The following is an 18691-nucleotide window of genomic DNA, read 5'->3' as shown; positions in this document are numbered from 1 at the left end:
CATCAGAATTACAGAATTATGGAATTGTTTAGGTTGGAAAAGGCTTTATTATCATCAAGCCCAGCAGTGCCAAGGCCACCACTAACCTGTGTCCCCATGTGCCACATGTTTTGACACCCCCAGGGATGGTGACTCCACCACTGACCACCTTCATGGTGAAGAAAGTTTCCCAATATCTAAACCTCCCCCGGGGCAACTTGAGCCTTCATCCACCTCCTCCACCACGGTTGGTGGTGACCCTGGAGGACACAAGGGAGGACACAGGGAAGGACACAAGGAAGGACACTAGGGAGGACACAAGGAAGGACACAGGGAAGGACACAGGGAAGGACACAAGGAAGGACACAAGGAGGGACACAAGGGAGGACACAAGGAAGGACACCTTCAGCCCTGGCTGCTGGGAAAGCCAAACTGTTGCTGTTCCAGGCTGGAACAAAGGTGTTTTCACGGCAGGAAAATAATGACACCCAGGAATTGCTCCAGCTCAAACCCAAGAGTTTACATTGGCTGCCAGTCAGCCCATGCCAGCAGAGCCAGATGCCTCCTTTTCCCCAGCTTTGCACGCAAAGCCACCCCAGCCAACCCCAGCACGTGGCAGCAATGACAGGGACAAGCACCACCCCGGTGCAGCACGCTCTGTCCTGCACCCGTGCCAGGGGAGGGTTCTGCCCCCACAGCCCCAGACCCCAGGCAGTGGGGCTGCAGCCAGAGCTCCTGCCATGTCCAAATGCCAATCACTCATCAGGCATTGCACAAAAGCTTCCCAGAAGTGGCAGAGATGAAAGCGCGGTGGGGAAGAGAACGGGGAAGCCGATTGCCCAAGACTTCGGGGAGATCCTGGCTTGTCCAGACCTGCTAAAGCAGCCTAGGGGAAAAGCAGTGACTCTGTGTGTCCAGGCCCTGCTTGGTCAACAGTTTATGGTGGAACACCGAGGTGACAGAGCCTCAGAGCCACCCAAATTCTCTGAGCCAGCACAAGCAGCTGTTGGCATCACACCAGCTTTGTCTTCCCCACTTAACGTCATGATCCCAATATCGTAGGAAAAGCACTGGAGGGGAAGGTCCAAACCTGCTGCAGGCTACAAAAGGCATTGGAAAAAATGTGGAAGGATGCTTTAGGACAACCCATGAGGTTCACCAGCCAAATAACAGCTCCACCAACTGTGACAAGGACCCAGGTCAATGCACCAGAGTCCCAAACCCACTTCCCACAAGGGACATCCCACAGGTCAATGCACCAGAGTCCCAAACCCACTTCCCACAAGGGACATCCCAAAGCCAGCATTCTCCTGCCGCAGGGCAAGGTGGTGTCATCCACTGGAGGTGCACCTCAGTGCCTAACCTGGTGACTCAGAAGAGCAGTGAGATTGCTGGGGACTCATCGGTGCCATGCTGTCCCTGTGGGGTGGACTTGGCCCTGTGGGGACACGCGATGCTGGCCCCAGTGTGGGACCACAGGCCTCGTTTGCTGCAGCCATTGCGTGACTCCTGTGCCCCAAAGGCTGGATGGGTGTGCTGATAAGGCTGCAATAAACAGGAGAAGATAGAAAGAACAGAGGGGAATTTTTTTTTCCCCCTTTGCAGATGAGAGTTTTATGGCCCCGGGACAGATAAGCAGCTTAATATTAACAACAGTGGTGTGGAACAGCCTCTTGCTGGTGGGAGGGCTCCCCAAGATCCATTCCTGGAGGGCTGAAGAAGTCACCTCTGCATCAGGATGGAGCAGGGGGAGGGAAGAGGCTTGAGGGGAGAGGAATGGGCAGGCAAATTATCCTTCCCTTCTCTTCATGGGGTGTGAGGCAAGGCAGCCACTTTATAATTCCCTACCTACATTTAGCGCCTCTCCCTCTCTTGATGCTGATGGAACCATCCCACAAAGCTGTGGAAGACCTTTCCAGGCATTCTGCAAAGGCAGGAGGGACCCCTGAGACCTTGGTCTGAAACCCCTGCATGTTCACCACTCCTTGGACATCCCTTTTAACAGGCCAGACCCCAGGAGAGGCTCCAGTTTTCCTGCTGGGCTCCACAAAATCACAGCATGGAATCTCCTCAGCTGGAAGGGACCCCAAGGATCATCAGTCCAGCCCCTGCACAGACACCCCAACAATCCCACCCTGTGCCTCAGAGCACAGTCCAAATGCTCCTGGAGCTCTTGGGGCTGTACCCATTCAGTGCCCCACCACCCTCTGGGTGAGGAGCCTTTCCTGGTATCCAGCCTGAACCTCCCCTTTTCACCATGGCTGCTGTGAAAGCCTCAGCAGCCCACAGGAGGTGAGAGGCTCCAGTTGCCCTATCTTTGCCTGCCCCTAATGACCTTCCTCAATTAAGCCCTCCAATTACTGCCCGGGCAGTCTGTGAGTGCCATGGTTTCGTTACTGGAATCAGGGTGCTGATAAGCCAGGGAAGCTTTGATCACTCCATGCAAAATTGCTTTTATGGTTGGTTTTAAAGTGAGTCATGAGTCCAGCCACAGCAGCAGGGCTCCAGCTCCACTTCCAAACGCTCCCAGCACCCTCATTCCTGCAGGAAAAGCTCTGGGCAGACACAGGCTTCTCCCTCTGCCTGAGGCACCTGTCTGATGCCAGCACTCGGGCTGGTGGCATATCCTCTATGGGAAAATCAGTCCCTAGCCCCAAAATGGGCCAGAACAACCACTTGTGACTCTCCTGGGGGGAAGAGAGGAGTTGCTCTAACACCCAATAGCCCTCCCAATTCAAAGTGAACCCTGCATCTCTAATTTCTGTCCTTTGGCTGTTTGGGATCTGTTATCAGGAGCCATCTCCCCATGGGGATTAATAATTCTGTGTCTCGCTTTTGCTGTTTGTCCCCTGCACTAGTGACAGAGGAAAACCCCACCAACACCATCTTTCTCTTTGCATCTCCACAGACACAGAACTCCACACTGGTTTCTGCCTTTTGGGAGGAATAAAAATCTCTGCTCAGCCTCCCTGAGCAGCTTCTGGGGTGCTGGAGCTGGTGGGTGAGGAAGCTGCTGGTTCTCCAATCCATCCAGGTTGGACCTGTGGGTGGAGCAGAGCTGGGCACATTAAACTCAGCTCATGGCTCTGCTCCAGCAGAGCTCCAAATCAGCCTGAGCCCTTTTCCCTCCTGCCACCCTGCCCTCCCTCCTCCTGGGGGGAAGGAGGCAGAGTTTGGGCTGATCGATGCTCCCGTGCCATTCCCAAGGGTGATTCACAAGGCTCCTGTGAATCAGAGGGCAGGAAAGAGGGCAAGCATGGAGTTTGTCCCCAGGCTGAGAAGGGAACAGCAGAGATGCAGAGATAGCTCCTCCCTGCACACAAAGCCCTGCTCAGGAAAAGCTCTGGGATCCCAGGAATCCCCTTGAAACCTGGCTGTACACCCACCCTGGCAGGATTATCCATGAGCCGAGAGATGGGAACACCAGGGGCCACCAGGTTCCACCAAGCACTGGCAGTGTGAGCCAAAAGCCCCTGGGATGGTGGATGCTCCTCAAGCTCTGCAGGATGTGGGCTGGAGAGCTGGGATGCCCTCGGGGCTGGCTGTCCCCTGGGTGTCCCCAAGGCTGGCCCTGGTGGCAGCGTAGCAGTGGGAGGTGGGGTCACACAGAGGGACAGGCTCTCATGTCCCCTCCAGAACAAGAGGACCTAGTTGTCTGCCCCACTCTCACCCCTAAAATCATCTCCCTGAACCCCAGCAGGGTGGGTAGAGCAGGGCTGGGGCTGTCAGGGTGGGGGACAGAGGGGGACACAGCGATGGTGGCACCCCTGCTGACAGCCAGCATCCCCACCCTGCTCCCCTTCAATTAAAACCATCCCGGAACCAGGGGAACGAGAGAGAGCCCTGCAATGAGGCTGTCCTCCACATCCAGGGGGGTTTGGGGTTGGCATGGGGGAAGAGGCACCCCGAGAGGCAGGACTGGGATCCAGAGAGCAGGATCCTAACTCACTGAAGCACTGCTGTCCCTGAACGCCCTCCGGTGGCACCTGGGACACAGCTCCTGCGCCAGTGGCACCGAGGAGCGCCGGCCTTTACCGCTCACGGGACACTTTTTGCCAAGAGGGACATTTGGGGAGGGAGATCTGTCGGAGACGGACCCTCCCTGCAGAGCATCCCGCATCCCCCAGAGCCCCCGCAGCCCTGAGAGCCGCAGAACCGGCCAAACCAAACCCGGCTCCCTTCGGGGCTTTTCCGGCTGGAAGGTGAATTCTGCAGGCTGGAATGAGCCGGGAGCTGTCACGCTGGCTTTACTCGGCTGTTCGCAGCCACCGCCTGCGCTGTCTCGTACATCCCGGCAGGATCGCTTCCCTTTCCCTGCCCGCCCCTCTCATCCCGCCCTCGGACGCTCCGAGCTCCACAAGGAGCCCGTCCAACCAGCCAGGGATGCAGAGTGATGGGGCGGGCGATTTTCCATCCTTCACTCCGCCGGGATTTCACTCTCAGCTCCTCCTTTGTTGCATTTTCCCCCCCCCTTTCCTTTATTTTCTGTTTCCCTGTGGATCCCAGCCGGCTGAAGGGCCCCCTCTCCTGGAGATGGCGATGGAGATGAGATGGAGATGTCCATCCCAACCTTGCTGCCCGTGAATCCATCCTTCCCTTCCAGCCAGGGCATCACCCACCCTCAAACTCAAACCCTTCCAGGGAAAAATTCCAGCCGGGACTGGAATCCCGGAGGGCTCCGGAGGGGACTGAGCCCATCCGAGGTGGCCCCAGCCTCGGGGGAGAAGAGGAGCTTTGTCTGCTCCATCCACTGTCTGCACCTGGAACCTGGGCTGTGGAGGAGCCAGGAGGGACAAGGACCCAGCTGGGACCCCTGTGGCCACCACGGTGGTGGCATCTCCTGTGTGGAGGAGATGGGTGGGACCAGCACCCTCTGTGTCCCCGCACGGACCAGCCTCAGCCCCATCCCCGCACCAGCCCTGGGGATGCTGAGGCTCTTGGGGCTGGCGGGGCAAGAAGAAACCTCGATGCCAAAGTATTATTTCCCTGTTCCTCGGTCGGATGGACCGGGAACACCCGGGGCTGGGCACCGTTCCCCACCGAGCTGGGTTCGTGCCCAGTTTTCCCCCACCGGGGAGGGGGCTCCAGGCTCCAGCGGTGCCATGATGAGGACTTTTTGTGGAATCCCCGTTCCCAGCCACCCCAAAGACGCCGAGACCGTGCAGGGCAGAGCTGGGTGCGTGCAGGGCACGGCAGAACCGGGCGGGTGCAGAGCAGGCACCGGGGTGGGGTACGTGGCTCGGTGACCGTGGGTGCATTTCTGGTGCACTTTCAGCTGCTTTCAGTTCCTCTCAGAAGGAGCCTGGGAGAGGATGGAGCCCCTTCCACACCTCCCCGAGGCCAGAGGAACATTCCAGACGCCGCGGGGACCTCGGGGCTCAGCCCAGTAACGCATCCCTGGATTTTTTCTGCACGCTGTTGGAGCAAGGATGTGCTTCCTAAAGATGGGCTGGGCTTGGCATCCCGCTCCCGTGGCTGCTGGGACCTCCCTGGTGCTGCACCCCGAGTTTCCCTGTCCCCTGAGGTCCCTTTGTCCCCATGGAATCAGGGAATGGGTTGGGTTGGAAGGTACCTTAAAGATCACCTATTCATTCTATTCATTTATTCAATATTATGATGTCATATCATGTCGTTATATGACATTATATTATGTTATGCTCTCTGATACGTTTATGTGATGTCATGCTATATATTATTTGAGCAATTTTATTACATTATTGTTACTATTAATAACAATAATTCTACATATAATATCTCCTAGGATCACAGAATCAGGGAATGGGCTAGGTTGGAAGGGACCTTAAAGATTATATTATATTATATTATATTATATTATATTATTATTTTTCATTGTCATTTGACCATTTTAACGTTATTTATTGTAGATTTTCTAACGCTTTTTATTCTTTTATTGCCATTTTAGCATCATTTCAATACTACTTTGGACCCATGTGAGCACACACCGGGCAGGAACCGCGGGGTCGGTCCCGGTCCCCGTGCTGCTCTTGGTGCGGGTCCCGTTCCCAGTGCGGATCCTGGTGCCGGTGTTGCTCCGGTGCAGATGCGGGTCCCTTTACCGATCCTCATGCGGCCGCCGGTGGCAGCCCCGCTCCCGGTGCAGTTCCCGCTCCCATTGCCGGTGCGGCTCCCGTTGCCGCTGCCTGTTCCATTCCCGGTCGCGGTGCGGGTCCGGCTCCCGCTGCCGCTCCCGTTTTTGTTCCCGGTGCGGGAGCCGTTCCCATTGCCGGTGCAGGTCCCACTACCCGATGCCGGTCCTGGTACCTGTGGGGATGCCAGTACCGGTGCGTGTCCCAGTGCTGCTGCCGCTGCCGTTCCCAGTGCGGCTCCCGTTCCCGGTGCGTGTCCCATCCGCGGTGCGGATTCCGCTGTCCCCGCTGTCCCTGCCGTTCCGCTGTCGGTCCCTCTGTCCCCGCTCTCGATCCCTCTGTCCCCGCTGTCGGTCCCGCTGTCCCCGCTGTCTGTCCCTCTGTCCCGCTGTCGGTCCCTCTGTCCCCGCTGTCCCTCTGTCCCCGCTGTCCCTCTGTCCCTGCTGTCGGTCCCTCTGTCTCCGCTGTCCCTGCTGTCCGTCCCTCTGTCCCGCTGTCGGTCCCTCTGTCCCCGCTGTCCCTCTGTCCCCGCTGTCCCTCTGTCCCCGCTGTCCCGCTGTCCCCGCTGTCGGTCCCTCTGTCCCCGCTGTCCCTGCTGTCCATCCCTCTGTCCCGCTGTCTGTCCCTCTGTCCCCCCTGTCCCCGCTTTGTGGCGCTGCCGGCGGTGACCGCCAGGTGGCGCCGCGCGCCTCCCGCTGCCCCCGCCCCGCCGCCGGCGCGGTGCTCGCGGCGCATGCGCGCTGCGCTCGGGGTGCTCCGGTTCCGGGCGCCGCTCCCTCCGTCCCTCCTTCCTTCCCTCCCTCCCTCGGTCCGTCCCTCCGGCCCCGCCGCCCCGGGACCCCCCGCGCCCCGCCCGCCCCGCGCCCCCCGCGCCCCCCGCGCCCGCCGCGCTGGGCCCCGCCGCGCTCCGGCGGCGGCGGCGGCGGCTCCGGCTTCCCCCGCCCCTTCCGCCCCCCCCGCGCCCCCCCGCCGGCCCAGCCGAGCCCGGAGGCCCCGGCGGCGCCGCATGGAGCAGCCGGCGGCGGGCTGAGCCCCTGCCCGCACGGAGGTGAGTGAGTGACGGCGGTGCTGGGAGCGGGCACCAGCGGGGCGCGGACAATGGGCCGGGGGGGGGCGCGGGTCCGGCCCCGCCTGACCCCCGGTGACCCCGCACGGCCGCTCCCGCCCCGCCGCAGTCCCCGGGGACCCCGCACCCCCTTCCCGTCCTGCGAGGGGACGGAGAGCGACCCCCGGCACAGCGAGGGATGCTGCGGGGGTCCGAGCCCGCCGGGGGTACCACCTCCCCCTGCCGCTGCATCCCCATCCCGTACAAAGGCCCGCGGGCTCAGCCCGGCTGCTCGGAGGGGTTGGCGGCGCCTGGTTGGGTTGAATGTTTGAAAATTTGGGGCTTTTTTTTTGTTGTTGTTTTTTGTTGGGTTTTGGGGGTTTTTTGTTGGTTTTTTGTTTTGGTTTTTGGTTTTTTTTTTTTCGGGCAACAAGGCGGCGGCGGGTTATTTATAGCCGCGGCTGTTTAGCGAGAGCGAAAGGGGTTGTGCCATCGGGCGGAAAAAAGAAAAAAGTCCCCCCCCCGAAAAATCAAAAAGTCCCAAAAAAAAAAATTAAAAAAAGGCGAATGGGAGGTGTGAGGGCTAGGGAGAGGGAGGAGGAAGAGGATGGAAGCCTTCCTCCCGGGACAGGGGTTTGTTCCCACTGGACCCACGCAGGAGCACGGCCCCATCCTGGCGAGGCAGGGAGTGTCCCGAGAGGTCCCCGGAGGGATGCGGGAGGTTTTGGGAGCATCCCCATCCTCCCTCGTGGTAACCCCCTGCAAAGGCAGGGAGTTTTGGGGAGTTTTGGGGTGCCTGTTTGCTCTTTGACAGCTGCCTGCCCCCAGCTTTTCGGTTTTGAGCAGGCGTTTGCCAAAAAAACCCTTCCGTGCCCCACTCCACATCCTGTCCCCGTCCCCAGGTGACAGCACCTGGGAAGGGGACACTGGGGTGATTTCTGGTGGAAAGTCACCCTGGTGAGGTTTTTGTAGGGTAAAGGAGGACCAGGAAATCCTCTTTGCAATGTGGGGCTGGGAGCGGCTTCTCTCCAGGCCTCCACCTGTCCCCCAGGTACCTCCAGCTCTCTGACCAGCAGCATCCTCTCTTTCTCTTCTAAAAGAATTTCAAAACCCCTGAAAAAGAAGCTCCTTGCCCCCCTTTTTTGCAGCAGGGCACCCGGCCGGGGCTGGTTTGGGGGAGCAGCACCGCAACGCTGCGAGCTGGCGGGTGAGATGAAGGAGGAACATTTTTCTTTCGATTAGAGTAATCGTAGGTGTTCGTTGTAATAACAGCAGATAACATCTTTCAGAGGCAGGGAGGATGTTGTCTAGTTTGGGGTGGGTTTGAGAATTTTTTTCTTTGGTTGTTTTTTGAAGTTTAAAGGACTTCATTGGGAGCTGGATGCACAGGAGGATGTGGGTGTGGGTGGCTCCCAGACACCTGTTCCCGTTGGGAATGAGGCTTCTGTGCCATCAAACTTCATTTCAACAGAGTCATCCTGGTGCTGGGCAGGTGCTGCCCCCTCCCCTGCTTGGGTTTGAAACTGAGATGCAGCATCCTTCACCCTGCCCACCCCGTGGTGATGGTGCTCCTGTGGAGGTCCCAAACTCCTCTCCCAACCCGCCTGTGGGTCTGGCATGACGGGGTTTTGTTTTGATTAATGAGAGGAATGCTGTCCCCAGCTCATTCCCCAGTGCCCTTTGGGTTCTCAGAGGTGTTGGCTGTACCTGCCCTGCCTGGCTTCTGGCTGCCAGGCTGGCCTTCCCACGGGGAAATGCAGGAGCAGGGCCGTGGGGATGGACCTGGGGGATGAGATCCATCCCTGGGGCTCCTGCACCCAGGATGCTCTGCTGGGCAAACAGGGGAGCTGGGTTTTGGTTCACCTGAGCACATCCTGAGCCTCAGTTTGGGAGTGGGGAGCTTGCAGAAGGAACAAACCCTGGCCTGGCAGGGCTGGGAACAGCCAAACCCAGCACTCAGCTCTGCCCAATCCGCCAGGCTGCTCCCTGGCTAATTTTTTTAATGATTATTAATTTCTTTCATGTGCTGCTGCACATCCTCCTGGAGGAGAGCAGGGGCGATGCCCGTGGTTTCCCGGCAGGCACAGGATGCTGCTTTGAAGCTGTGGATCCCCTCGGGCAGCATCTCCAGGTCCTTCTCCCAGCCCAGCATCCCGAGGGATGCGCGGGGCGGGCGGATGCGGGCGCGGGGCCGGGGCTGGCCCGGGTGACACGGGCAGGAACCGCTGGCTGTCACATGGGGCCTTCGGGGGGCTGCTTTGGCAGCTGCCCCGTGCGGTTTCCTCCTGCTCTTCCTCGGAAAGTCTCGGCTTTGAGGCAGAAATTAGGTGACGATTAAAAAGAAAATCAGGCTCAGAGGAGGAAGGCCTGTGTCGGGCTGAGGGGCAGCCGCTGGTGTTGGAACCACCTCCCTCTTTAAAACTGAAAGGCAGATTTATGGTGTGTAATTATAACAATGCCACAGTCCTGTGCCATGAATATCCATGATCTGAGAAGATAAAAAAGCCTGGGCTGGCTGCAGCGTGTTCTTGGTGGGGTTTGCTCAGGCAGTTTCCTCTTTAGCAGGGAAAAAAAAAATTCTCTTTATGAAAGCAGGCTATGAATTTTGTATCCTCGCTGCATTTATCAAATATAAATGCTGGTGACATCTGTGAGCTGAAAGCCCAAACAAGCGGCCTATGGGACTGGGAGGATTCAGCTCCTGCACGGGGTGGGAAACATGGGGTGAACCTTTGGACATCCCTTGCACTGGCTCCAGGGTTTTCCAGCTGGTGGAAACCTCCATCCTGCTGATTTTGGGCTGTTTGGAGCTAAGGCCTGGCCGGTGGGAAGCGCTGACTCAGGGCTTTGGGCTGGAGCTCTCCTTGAGCAACAGCCTGTGCTTGCTGTCCCACGGGACCCTGCATGGGGAACAGGGCTGAAACCCCCAGCCATGGGAAATCCCCTCCTTAAACCTCCTTCCAGGCTTCAGCTAAATCCCTCCACGGCCTAGAGAGTGGAGTTTATTCCCTGCATTTCTGGTGCTGCGTTTCAGACCGGTGGGATCCAGACCCCTGCCTGAAATTTTTGTTCCATGCCAGGTGTAAATTCAAAATTTAAGCAAAAATCAGCTTGGAACAGCAGGGGCTTGGAGCTGGGGGGCTGTTCACAGTTGTGGATCCACTGTGGACCCCAGCTGGTGCTCCCCAGCCCAGAATTGCCGGGCTCTGCCCTCCTCTGGGTCCTGGCGCTCCTGGCAGTGTCCCCAAGGTGCCACCAGGCTGGGTTTGGGTGCCATCTCCAGCTTTCCCCGGGCTGGCTGGCAAAGAAACCCACCCAGCACTGTGGTGATGGAAGCCCCTCAGGTCCCCAGACTCTGTTTTTGGGGTGAACACCCCGGCCTCGATTTCTGCCAAAAGCAGAGGGCCGTGTGCCGTGTCCCCGCGCTGGGGAAGGTGACAGAGGTGCTGGGGAGCAGCGTGACGCCTTTTCCGGAAGGCTGCGGGCACGTGGTGGAAACAGGGCCACGTTCTCACCGAGCTCTTCCTCCCGCAGCTCTGCCCCTTATCTCCTTCCTCCTGCTTGCCCCTCGTTTCACTTCCTCCTTCCCAAAATACTCCCAGCCCTCACTGACGCCACGGCAGCGCTGCCGGCGGTGACCCCAGGGGAGGGGATGAATTCAGCAACATTTGGGTGGGGTTTTGGGGTTGCTCTGTCTGTGTCCCCCCTTGTGCCCCCCAGGCTGGCACGACCCCGGCGCCCCAGCCCAAGAAAGCCTGGTTTGATTGTGGGGCCGGTGACTTCATCCCATGCCGGGGGCTGGAGCGGTGGGAATAAAGCCGGGTTTGTTCCCCTCCCTCCCACACACCCGTCCCAGAGCACAGCACCCCCGGGCAGCACATCCCCCTGGGCTTCAGGAGCTGCACGTTCCACAGTCCCAGTGGTTTTCATGCTGCAGGGAGCAGTTTTGGTTTATTTCTTTTGGATCTCAGGCCTGGGAAGCTCTCAGGGCTGGATGTTTCCATGTGTGGGTCACCAGGGTGAGCAGGGCTCTGGCTGTGTAGCCTGGGAGAGGAGTGGGATGGACTTCTGGAGGTCATCTCTGTTCCCTTTCCTTCTTGGGGCATCTCCACGCTGCACTGGACTTTTCCTTGGTGCAGATGCTGCACTCAAAAACTCAGTTCTTAAGAAGCTGGATCCGTGCAAATGCCTCCTAATCCGGGTGAGCAGCTGCTCCCACCCCGACTGCAGGGGCTGAGCCGGCCTGGAGCTCCCCCTTCCACCTCAGTTTGGGGATATTTTGGACACAGGACCTGTTCTTGGAGGGAGAAGAGATGCTCACCTGGCCTGAGAGCATCCTTGGGGGAGAGCTGCATCCTCCTCTCACCTCATACCTGCCGTGCCCCGTTCTCAGCTGTGCCCTGTTCCCGCCGTGCCCCCTTCTCAGCCATCCTTTCCCCCCACACAGGTCTCATGGTACCAAGTGACGTGTCCCCCCTGTGAGAATCGCTCCCCCAACCTCCTGAGAAGATGTCAGGGATGCAGGTAAGCTCTGGGTGAGGAGAGGAGGGCATGGAGCCGTCCATGAGGCTGTCTCATCCATCCAGAGGTGGCCCCAGCGCTCGGGAGGAACGTGGGGACACTTGGTTTAAATAGGCCCCCTTTGGGTTCCCATCTGTGAGGAGGGTCCCCGAGGGTCAGGGGGTGCCAGGGGTGGGTGGCACGCTCGGGCAGGGCTCTGATGGCCCTCCCTGCTCCTGCCAGGCCGTGTGGCCATCTGGTACAGAATGTATCGCCAAGTACAACTTCCACGGTACCGCCGAGCAGGACCTGCCCTTCAGCAAAGGAGACGTCCTCACCATCGTCGCTGTCACCAAGGTGAGCTGTCCCTTGTCCCTGTCCCTGCACCCCCTGACACGTGCCAGTGGCAGCCCCTGGTCCTGCCAGTCCCGCTGGCTGGGTGTGAATCTGGCCGGGAGCTTGGTTAATTAATTCACGGCCTCGTTAGTTAAGGTTTCTCCAAAAGGCGAGTGCCTCCCGGGAGGTGGAGGAGGGATGGGAGAGGCAGCAGTGCTGGGCTCCTCTCCGGGGAAGGAAAAGAGGGGCTCTGGGTTTGGGGGGGCTCTGGGATGCTTGGTTGGTCAGGAGGGGGATCACAGTGTGCCCTGTGGGGCCAGCACTGGGGTTTGGTGGTCCCAGCACCGACCCCAATGCCCTGCTCATCCCATCCTTCCTGCAGCCAGCAAGGGGAACCCCCAGAGGGCTCCTCGGGTGGGATGCAGGGGCCGTGGGCTCGTTGTGACATCCTGCTGTCCCCACAGGATCCCAACTGGTACAAGGCGAAGAACAAGGTGGGCAGGGAGGGCATCATTCCTGCTAACTACGTCCAGAAGCGGGAAGGGGTCAAAGCTGGCATCAAGCTCAGCCTCATGCCGTGAGTACCCAGCCAGGGCTCTGGGGCTGCAGCATCCCTGTGGCCCAGCAGAAGGGATATTCCTCATAGGGCACAAGGGGCAGCAGCGTGGATTTGGGATTGGGATTTGCTGCTGGGGAGAGCTCTGGGTGTTTTGAGAGCTGCCTGCATGGCTGGGAAGGTGATTCGATAGTTGGGTTGTGTTTTAAATTGGGGTTGTTTTGTACCCAAGGCTGGGGTTAGGGTTAGGCTAACCTAGGGTCAGGTTTACCTAGGTTTACCTAACTTAGGGTTTGGTAAAGGCTGCTGGGAGGAAGAGGGAAGGTTGGAATGGGGTCTGTACAGGAGGAATGGGAGACAGGCAGGTTTGATGTTCCTGCTGCATCCCAGAGCTGCCAGTGACTCCCAGGCTGGAGGAGAAACCTCCTGGGAGCGTGCAGAGGGACAGAATCCCAGCTGGGGCCAGGAGGAGGGGAGCAGGACACCATGGAGGGAGCTGTGTCACGGCGTGGGTGGGGACAGCGAGGAGCAGCACGGTGACAGTGAGGAGCACCGTCCCCACGCAGGCAGGGCCAAAAGCTGCTGCACACCCAACCACAGCCCCACAGGGGTGCAGGCAGCCCTGACCCCGCCCTGCATGGCCCTGCAGGTGGTTCCACGGGAAGATCACACGGGAGCAGGCGGAGAGGCTGCTGTATCCCCCCGAGACGGGGCTGTTCCTGGTGCGGGAGAGCACCAACTACCCCGGGGACTACACGCTGTGCGTCAGCTGCGAGGGCAAGGTGGAGCACTACCGCATCATCTACTCCTCCAGCAAGCTCAGCATCGACGAGGAGGTCTACTTTGAGAACCTCATGCAGCTGGTGGAGGTGAGAATCCACCGCTGGAATCCCCTGTGGACATCAGAGCTTGTGGGGTTGCAGGGCTGGGGGGTGGTGGGTGCTCTTCCTTTCTGCTGGGGTGGGGATGCTGGGGACAGAGGGAGGAGGAGGAGGAGGAGGGACAAGGGCTCTCGGCTGCCACCAGGCCTGTCCGTGGCCTCGTGCTGCCACCTGGTGGGACCTCAGAGCCCGGCACCGCTGGGTGTCACCCCCCCACCGTGCCGGGGTGTCACCCACGCCCCACTGTGTACCCCAGCATTACACCACGGACGCAGACGGGCTCTGCACCCGCCTCATCAAACCCAAGCTGATGGAGGGCACGGTGGCAGCACAGGACGAGTTCTCCCGCAGTGAGTGGCCGTGATGCCCCCTCCCCTGCCCCTGGGCACCCCCCAGCACCCCCTCACTCCCCCTTCTCCCCTCATGCAGGCGGCTGGGCCCTCAACATGAAGGACCTCAAGTTGCTACAGATCATTGGCAAAGGGGAATTCGGAGGTGAGCCCCCTGTCCCCAGCCCGTGGTGGCCCTGAATGGTGGGGGGAGGCTCCTGTGCAGCCCCCCCCCAGGGTGCTGTGGGGCCCCAGGAGGCTGGGATGCTTCCCAGTGCCTCCTGTGCCCGTCTCTCCTGGCCTGCAGACGTGATGCTGGGGGATTACCGGGGGAACAAAGTCGCCGTGAAGTGCATTAAAAACGACGCCACAGCGCAGGCCTTCCTGGCAGAGGCGTCCGTCATGACGTGAGTGTCACCCTCACTGGGGGGACAGCGTGAGGGAGGGGCCACCTCTGTCCCTGTCAGCAGCGCTGGGTGGCCCCTGACACCCCTGTTGTCCCCAAACCCCTGCCCTGAGCCCTCTTGTGCTGCGCAGGCAGCTCCGACACAGCAACCTGGTGCAGCTGCTGGGGGTGATTGTGGAGGAGAAGAGTGGCCTTTACATCGTCACCGAGTACATGGCCAAGGTGAGACCCCCCCCTGCCACCTGCCCTCTCCCTCTGTCCCCTTGTCCTTCCCACGCTCCTGGGGCTTCACCCTGGCACAGCTGGGTCATGCCAGGGGGCACAGTGGGGGCTGCAGGTGGCATGTCCCTTGTCCCATTGCTGGCTCCCAGCAGGGGTTGACATCCCCAGATCTGCCCCTTGGGGAGGGACATCATCCTTGTGTCCTGCCCCTTGTTTAAAGGACATCTGCCTTGGTCCTGCTCCATCTTAAAGGGACATCATCTCTTGGTCCTGTGCCATGAGGGAGGGACATCATCCCTGGGTTCTGCCCCATCCTAAAGGGACATCTTCCTTGGTTCTGCCCCATGAGGGAGGGACATCATCCCTGGTCCTACCCCATCTTAAAGGGACATCATCCCCTGGTCCTGCCCTATCTTAAAGGGACATCATCTCCAGATCCTGCCCCATCTTTAAGGGACATCATTCCTGGGTCCTGCCCCATCTTAAAGGGACACCATCTCCAGATCCTGCCCCATCTTTAAGGGACGTGGGTCCTGCCCCATCTTAAAGGGACATCTGCCTTGATCCTGTCCCACAAGGGAGGGGTGTCATCCCCTTGTCCTGCCCCACAAGGGAGGGGGCAGCAGGTGGGCTGCTGGCCCTGCTGACCCCCTCTCTGTGTCCATCCTGCCTCCAGGGCAGCCTAGTAGACTACCTGCGGTCGCGCGGGCGGTCGGTGCTTGGGGCAGACTGTCTGCTCAAGTTCTCCTTGTAAGTACCAGGCAAGGCCGTGCCCACCTCCCTGACCTGCCCCACCCATGCTTTGGGGCCACCCTGCCAACCCCCTTGTGCCTCCCACCCCTCCCAGAGATGTCTGTGAAGCCATGGAGTACCTGGAAGCCAACAACTTTGTGCACCGGGACCTGGCGGCCAGGAACGTGCTGGTCTCGGAGGACAACATCGCCAAGGTCAGCGACTTTGGGCTCACCAAGGAAGCCTCCTCCACACAGGACACAGGCAAGCTGCCTGTCAAGTGGACAGCACCAGAAGCACTTAGAGAAAAGGTGGGTGAGCAGAGCAGAGGGGGGGCTTGGGTGTGGTGGAAGCTGCAGGAAGGGGGAACATCCCAGGCTGTCCCAGAGTGGACAGGAGGGGCCACTTGGCACTGTCTGATCCCCAAAGCAGCTGCCCTGAGGGTGGGGAAGATCCCTTGCCACCCTTTGTCCTGTGATGTGTGCTGGGATAGCAGGCCAAGCCTGTCTCCACAAATGAAAAACATTCCACCAGGTAATTGGAAGGAAATAGTAAATGCAGATTGAATTAAAGAAGTATAGTTGCACCATGAGGTCTGATTTTTAAATATGCTGTGAAAGGGAGTAACATCTTTTATAAAGATCCATCTTTTTTTGTATAAATAAATTTGACCTAATAGGTCATGTACATAGACCCAAGGATCTCTAATTCTTGAGGCTCAAAAGATGCCTTGGGAAGGTGAGGAGCCCACTCTTCCCATGCATCCAAAAATTATTTGGGGATGGTCCCATAATATCATGCCTGATACAGCTTTTTGAATATCTTTTGGGATTGGCCAAATATCTAGTGGCACACCAACCAAACAGGTGGAAAATGATTTCTTGGGGGCCATGTTGGACAAACATATGGTACCTAAACCTGAAGCATTAGCTGAAGTCACCCAAACATTTGTTTTATGTTGGCAAATCTGCATGGCTAAAAGCAAGCAAAAGCAAAAAGGCAGAAGCATAACTTTTGATTGAGCCCCATATTTTTCTTAAACTATTATCCAACAAAAGAATTCTCCAACACTACTGATTCCCACACCCAAAGTCCACAATCTTCTGTGGAGCTGTAGCTCCCACACCCCTGCCTGAGCCTGCTTCTCTCCCTGCAGAAATTCTCCACCAAGTCGGACGTGTGGAGCTTCGGGATCCTCCTCTGGGAAATCTACTCCTTCGGGCGAGTGCCTTATCCGAGAATTGTGAGTGATGAGCACCCCCAGGGGCTGGATCCTGGGGGGGGAGCTGAGCCCAGATTTTTGGGGAGAGCCCCTCCCTGACACCCCAAATTCCCCACAGCCCCTGAAGGACGTGGTGCCCCGTGTGGAGAAGGGCTACAAGATGGATGCTCCGGACGGGTGTCCGGCCGTCGTCTACGAGGTGATGAAGAAGTGCTGGACGCTGGACCCCGGCCACCGGCCATCCTTCCACCAGCTCCGTGAACAGCTAGTGCATATCAAAGAGAAGGAGCTCTACCTGTGAGGGGGGGCTCTGCCACCCCACAGCCGCAGGGGACCCACGCTGAGGGGGGGAACCAGGGTGTGCTCAGCCCCCCTGCCCCACCACGGCACCAGGAGGGAGCCCCGGGGGTGTGGTGCCCCCCTCCAATTCCCCCCGGTTGCTTCCAAATTTCCAAATCTGTCAGTTTTTTGGTTTTTTTTATTTTCCAGGTTTGGGTTTTTTGTTTTCATTTTTGTCTCCCACGCTGGTTTTGTTTTTTATTTTTGTGGGGTATTTTTGTTATTTTCTCGGTTTTGGGGGGAGCGTTTATTGTTTTGGGTTTCGTTTTTTTTTTTTGTCGTTGTTTTTTTATTATTTCGAGCAAGGACCCAGCTGAGCGTTGGGCATTTTACTAAAGTACGAATCTTATTTTTTAATGTAATTAAAAGAAGAAAAAAAAAAAAAAAGGAAAAAAAAAGAGAGAAGAAGGTTGTTCAAAGGAGAATAATAATAAATAAACCAATGAAACGGACACATGAAAAGGAAACCCCCAGCGACAGAAGTGATGGTTGATGGGGAGACGCTGGACTCGCCGCCCGGTCGGGAGAGCGCGGCCGCGTCCCCGCCAGATGCTTTTTCTTTTTTGGGTTGTTTTGCTTTAAACTCGTTGCAATGTTTGCATGCTGTCTCCAGAGGCCTTTTTTTCCAGTCCTGTCCAGTGCTTTATTCTCATGTAATGCTACCGACTGTGAGATTAAAAACTGTAATAAAAAACCATTCCATACGGACGCGGCACACCCCGCCTCGGCCCCCCTCTGTTGCCAGCGGCTCCGGGGGTCCCCTGGCAGGGGAAAAAGTGGGGGTGGACCCCCCATCTCCTCCCCAAATCAGTGAGGATGAGCAGCCTGGGCAGCACTTGGCTGCATCCTGCCTGTGAAAGCTGGCTGTGACAGGGATGAAGTGGTGCCAAAGCTCCCCTTTAGTCCAGGCTTTACTTTTTACTTTCTGATGCTCTGGGGGAGCAGTTTGGGACTGATTCCTGAACGTCGCTGCCTTCCCTGCTTATCCCACCTGTGCAGGTGAGACCCCGATGTCCCGGGCCCCGTCCCCACAGTTGGAATCCCCGGAGGGAGCCGGGTGGAGGTGGCGTCTGGCAGGTTTAGAATAGTTCCGCTCCTCCGCAGGGAATTATTCAGCGTTAAACGCCGGCTGCCGGCTTGGCAAGCCCCGGGCGGGAGCTCTCCACCTGCTTCGGGCCGGGATCGAGACCGAGATTCCTCTTGGAGCGGGGTTAAAGGGGAAAAAAAGGAGTGGTGGGACACGGGCAGAGCTCAGGGGTGCGGGATGGAGCCTGCAGAGGGGAGATGTGCTGCTGACGCCCTTCCCTGAGACCTCGGGCTGTCAGAAGGGGATGGGATGGGGATGAGGGATGTGATGGAGCCCCGTGGGGTTTCCTCTCCCCTGGACTGACCCCCCTCCTCTTGTCCACTTCCCCCCCCCCCCGTTCCTGCCAGTGCTCCAGCAGGGCCCAGCCCGATAAGCAGCTTTACTTTTTGGGCTTATGAAGATTAAAGTCATTTACAGGCAAAGCCTGCAAGAAACGGCTTTGGGAATGGAGAGAAATACCCAGAACCTTCACGTGATGGGAGACAGCAGGGAGGGCTCTGCTCCTGTCCCCCACTGTGTCCCCTCCTGTCCCCTTGCCCTGGGTTACTGCCAGCTACTGTCAAAAAAGGGGAGGAAACTCACCCCAAAATTATTGAGATCTTCGATTATTTCAATTTTTGATTTTCCTCCAAATGGCACCACACTTCCCATTTCTGAGGCTGTGCCTGGTCTCAGGGGTGGTGTTTGGTGCCTCAGCATCCTCTGGGATGTAGTTGAAGGATGCTGAGAGATCTGCTGGAAGAAATTGTGTTCTTCACTACAAATCAGGGAATTTAACCCTGATTTGCCAAGGTCCTGCCCCTCCTGCCACCACCGCGCCTCAGTTTCCCCACACGGAGCCTCTGGGTCTCTCTCACTCCGGGCCTGGAGCTGCTCATCCTGGATCCCTCCAGGGATTTATCCAAGGGATTTTGGGGCTCTGTCCCTCAGCAGCAGCGTGGGCAGAGGGG

At 58.3% G+C, this 18691-nt stretch overlaps 2 protein-coding genes across 2 annotated transcripts; one reads left to right on the top strand and one right to left on the bottom strand.

Annotated features, from left to right (window-relative positions):
- Positions 1–150: 150 nt before the first annotated feature.
- On the bottom strand, positions 151–6821 carry LOC139597085 (putative per-hexamer repeat protein 5). Its single transcript, XM_071442066.1, has 3 exons — positions 6280–6821; positions 6057–6238; positions 151–239 (listed from the first exon to the last, which is right to left on the bottom strand). The coding sequence occupies exons 1-3, from the start codon at positions 6819–6821 to the stop codon at positions 151–153; spliced, it is 813 nt and encodes a 270-aa protein (XP_071298167.1).
- Positions 6822–6826: 5 nt separating this feature from the next.
- CSK (C-terminal Src kinase) lies at positions 6827–17369 on the top strand. Its single transcript, XM_071441829.1, has 13 exons — positions 6827–7134; positions 11579–11655; positions 11875–11988; positions 12432–12544; positions 13173–13392; positions 13661–13754; positions 13834–13899; positions 14041–14140; positions 14271–14361; positions 15038–15111; positions 15209–15404; positions 16250–16336; positions 16434–17369. The coding sequence occupies exons 2-13, from the start codon at positions 11641–11643 to the stop codon at positions 16614–16616; spliced, it is 1353 nt and encodes a 450-aa protein (XP_071297930.1). The 5' UTR covers positions 6827–7134; positions 11579–11640; the 3' UTR covers positions 16617–17369.
- The last annotated feature ends 1322 nt before the right edge of the window (positions 17370–18691 follow it).

This window comes from Agelaius tricolor, unplaced genomic scaffold, assembly GCF_023055355.1.
Source record: "Agelaius tricolor isolate 1412-34295 unplaced genomic scaffold, bAgeTri1.0.p SCAF_16, whole genome shotgun sequence".
Classification (NCBI taxonomy): Eukaryota; Metazoa; Chordata; class Aves; order Passeriformes; family Icteridae; genus Agelaius; species Agelaius tricolor.
Note: the sequence above shows the minus strand (reverse complement) of the source record. Positions and strands in the feature narration are given on the sequence as shown.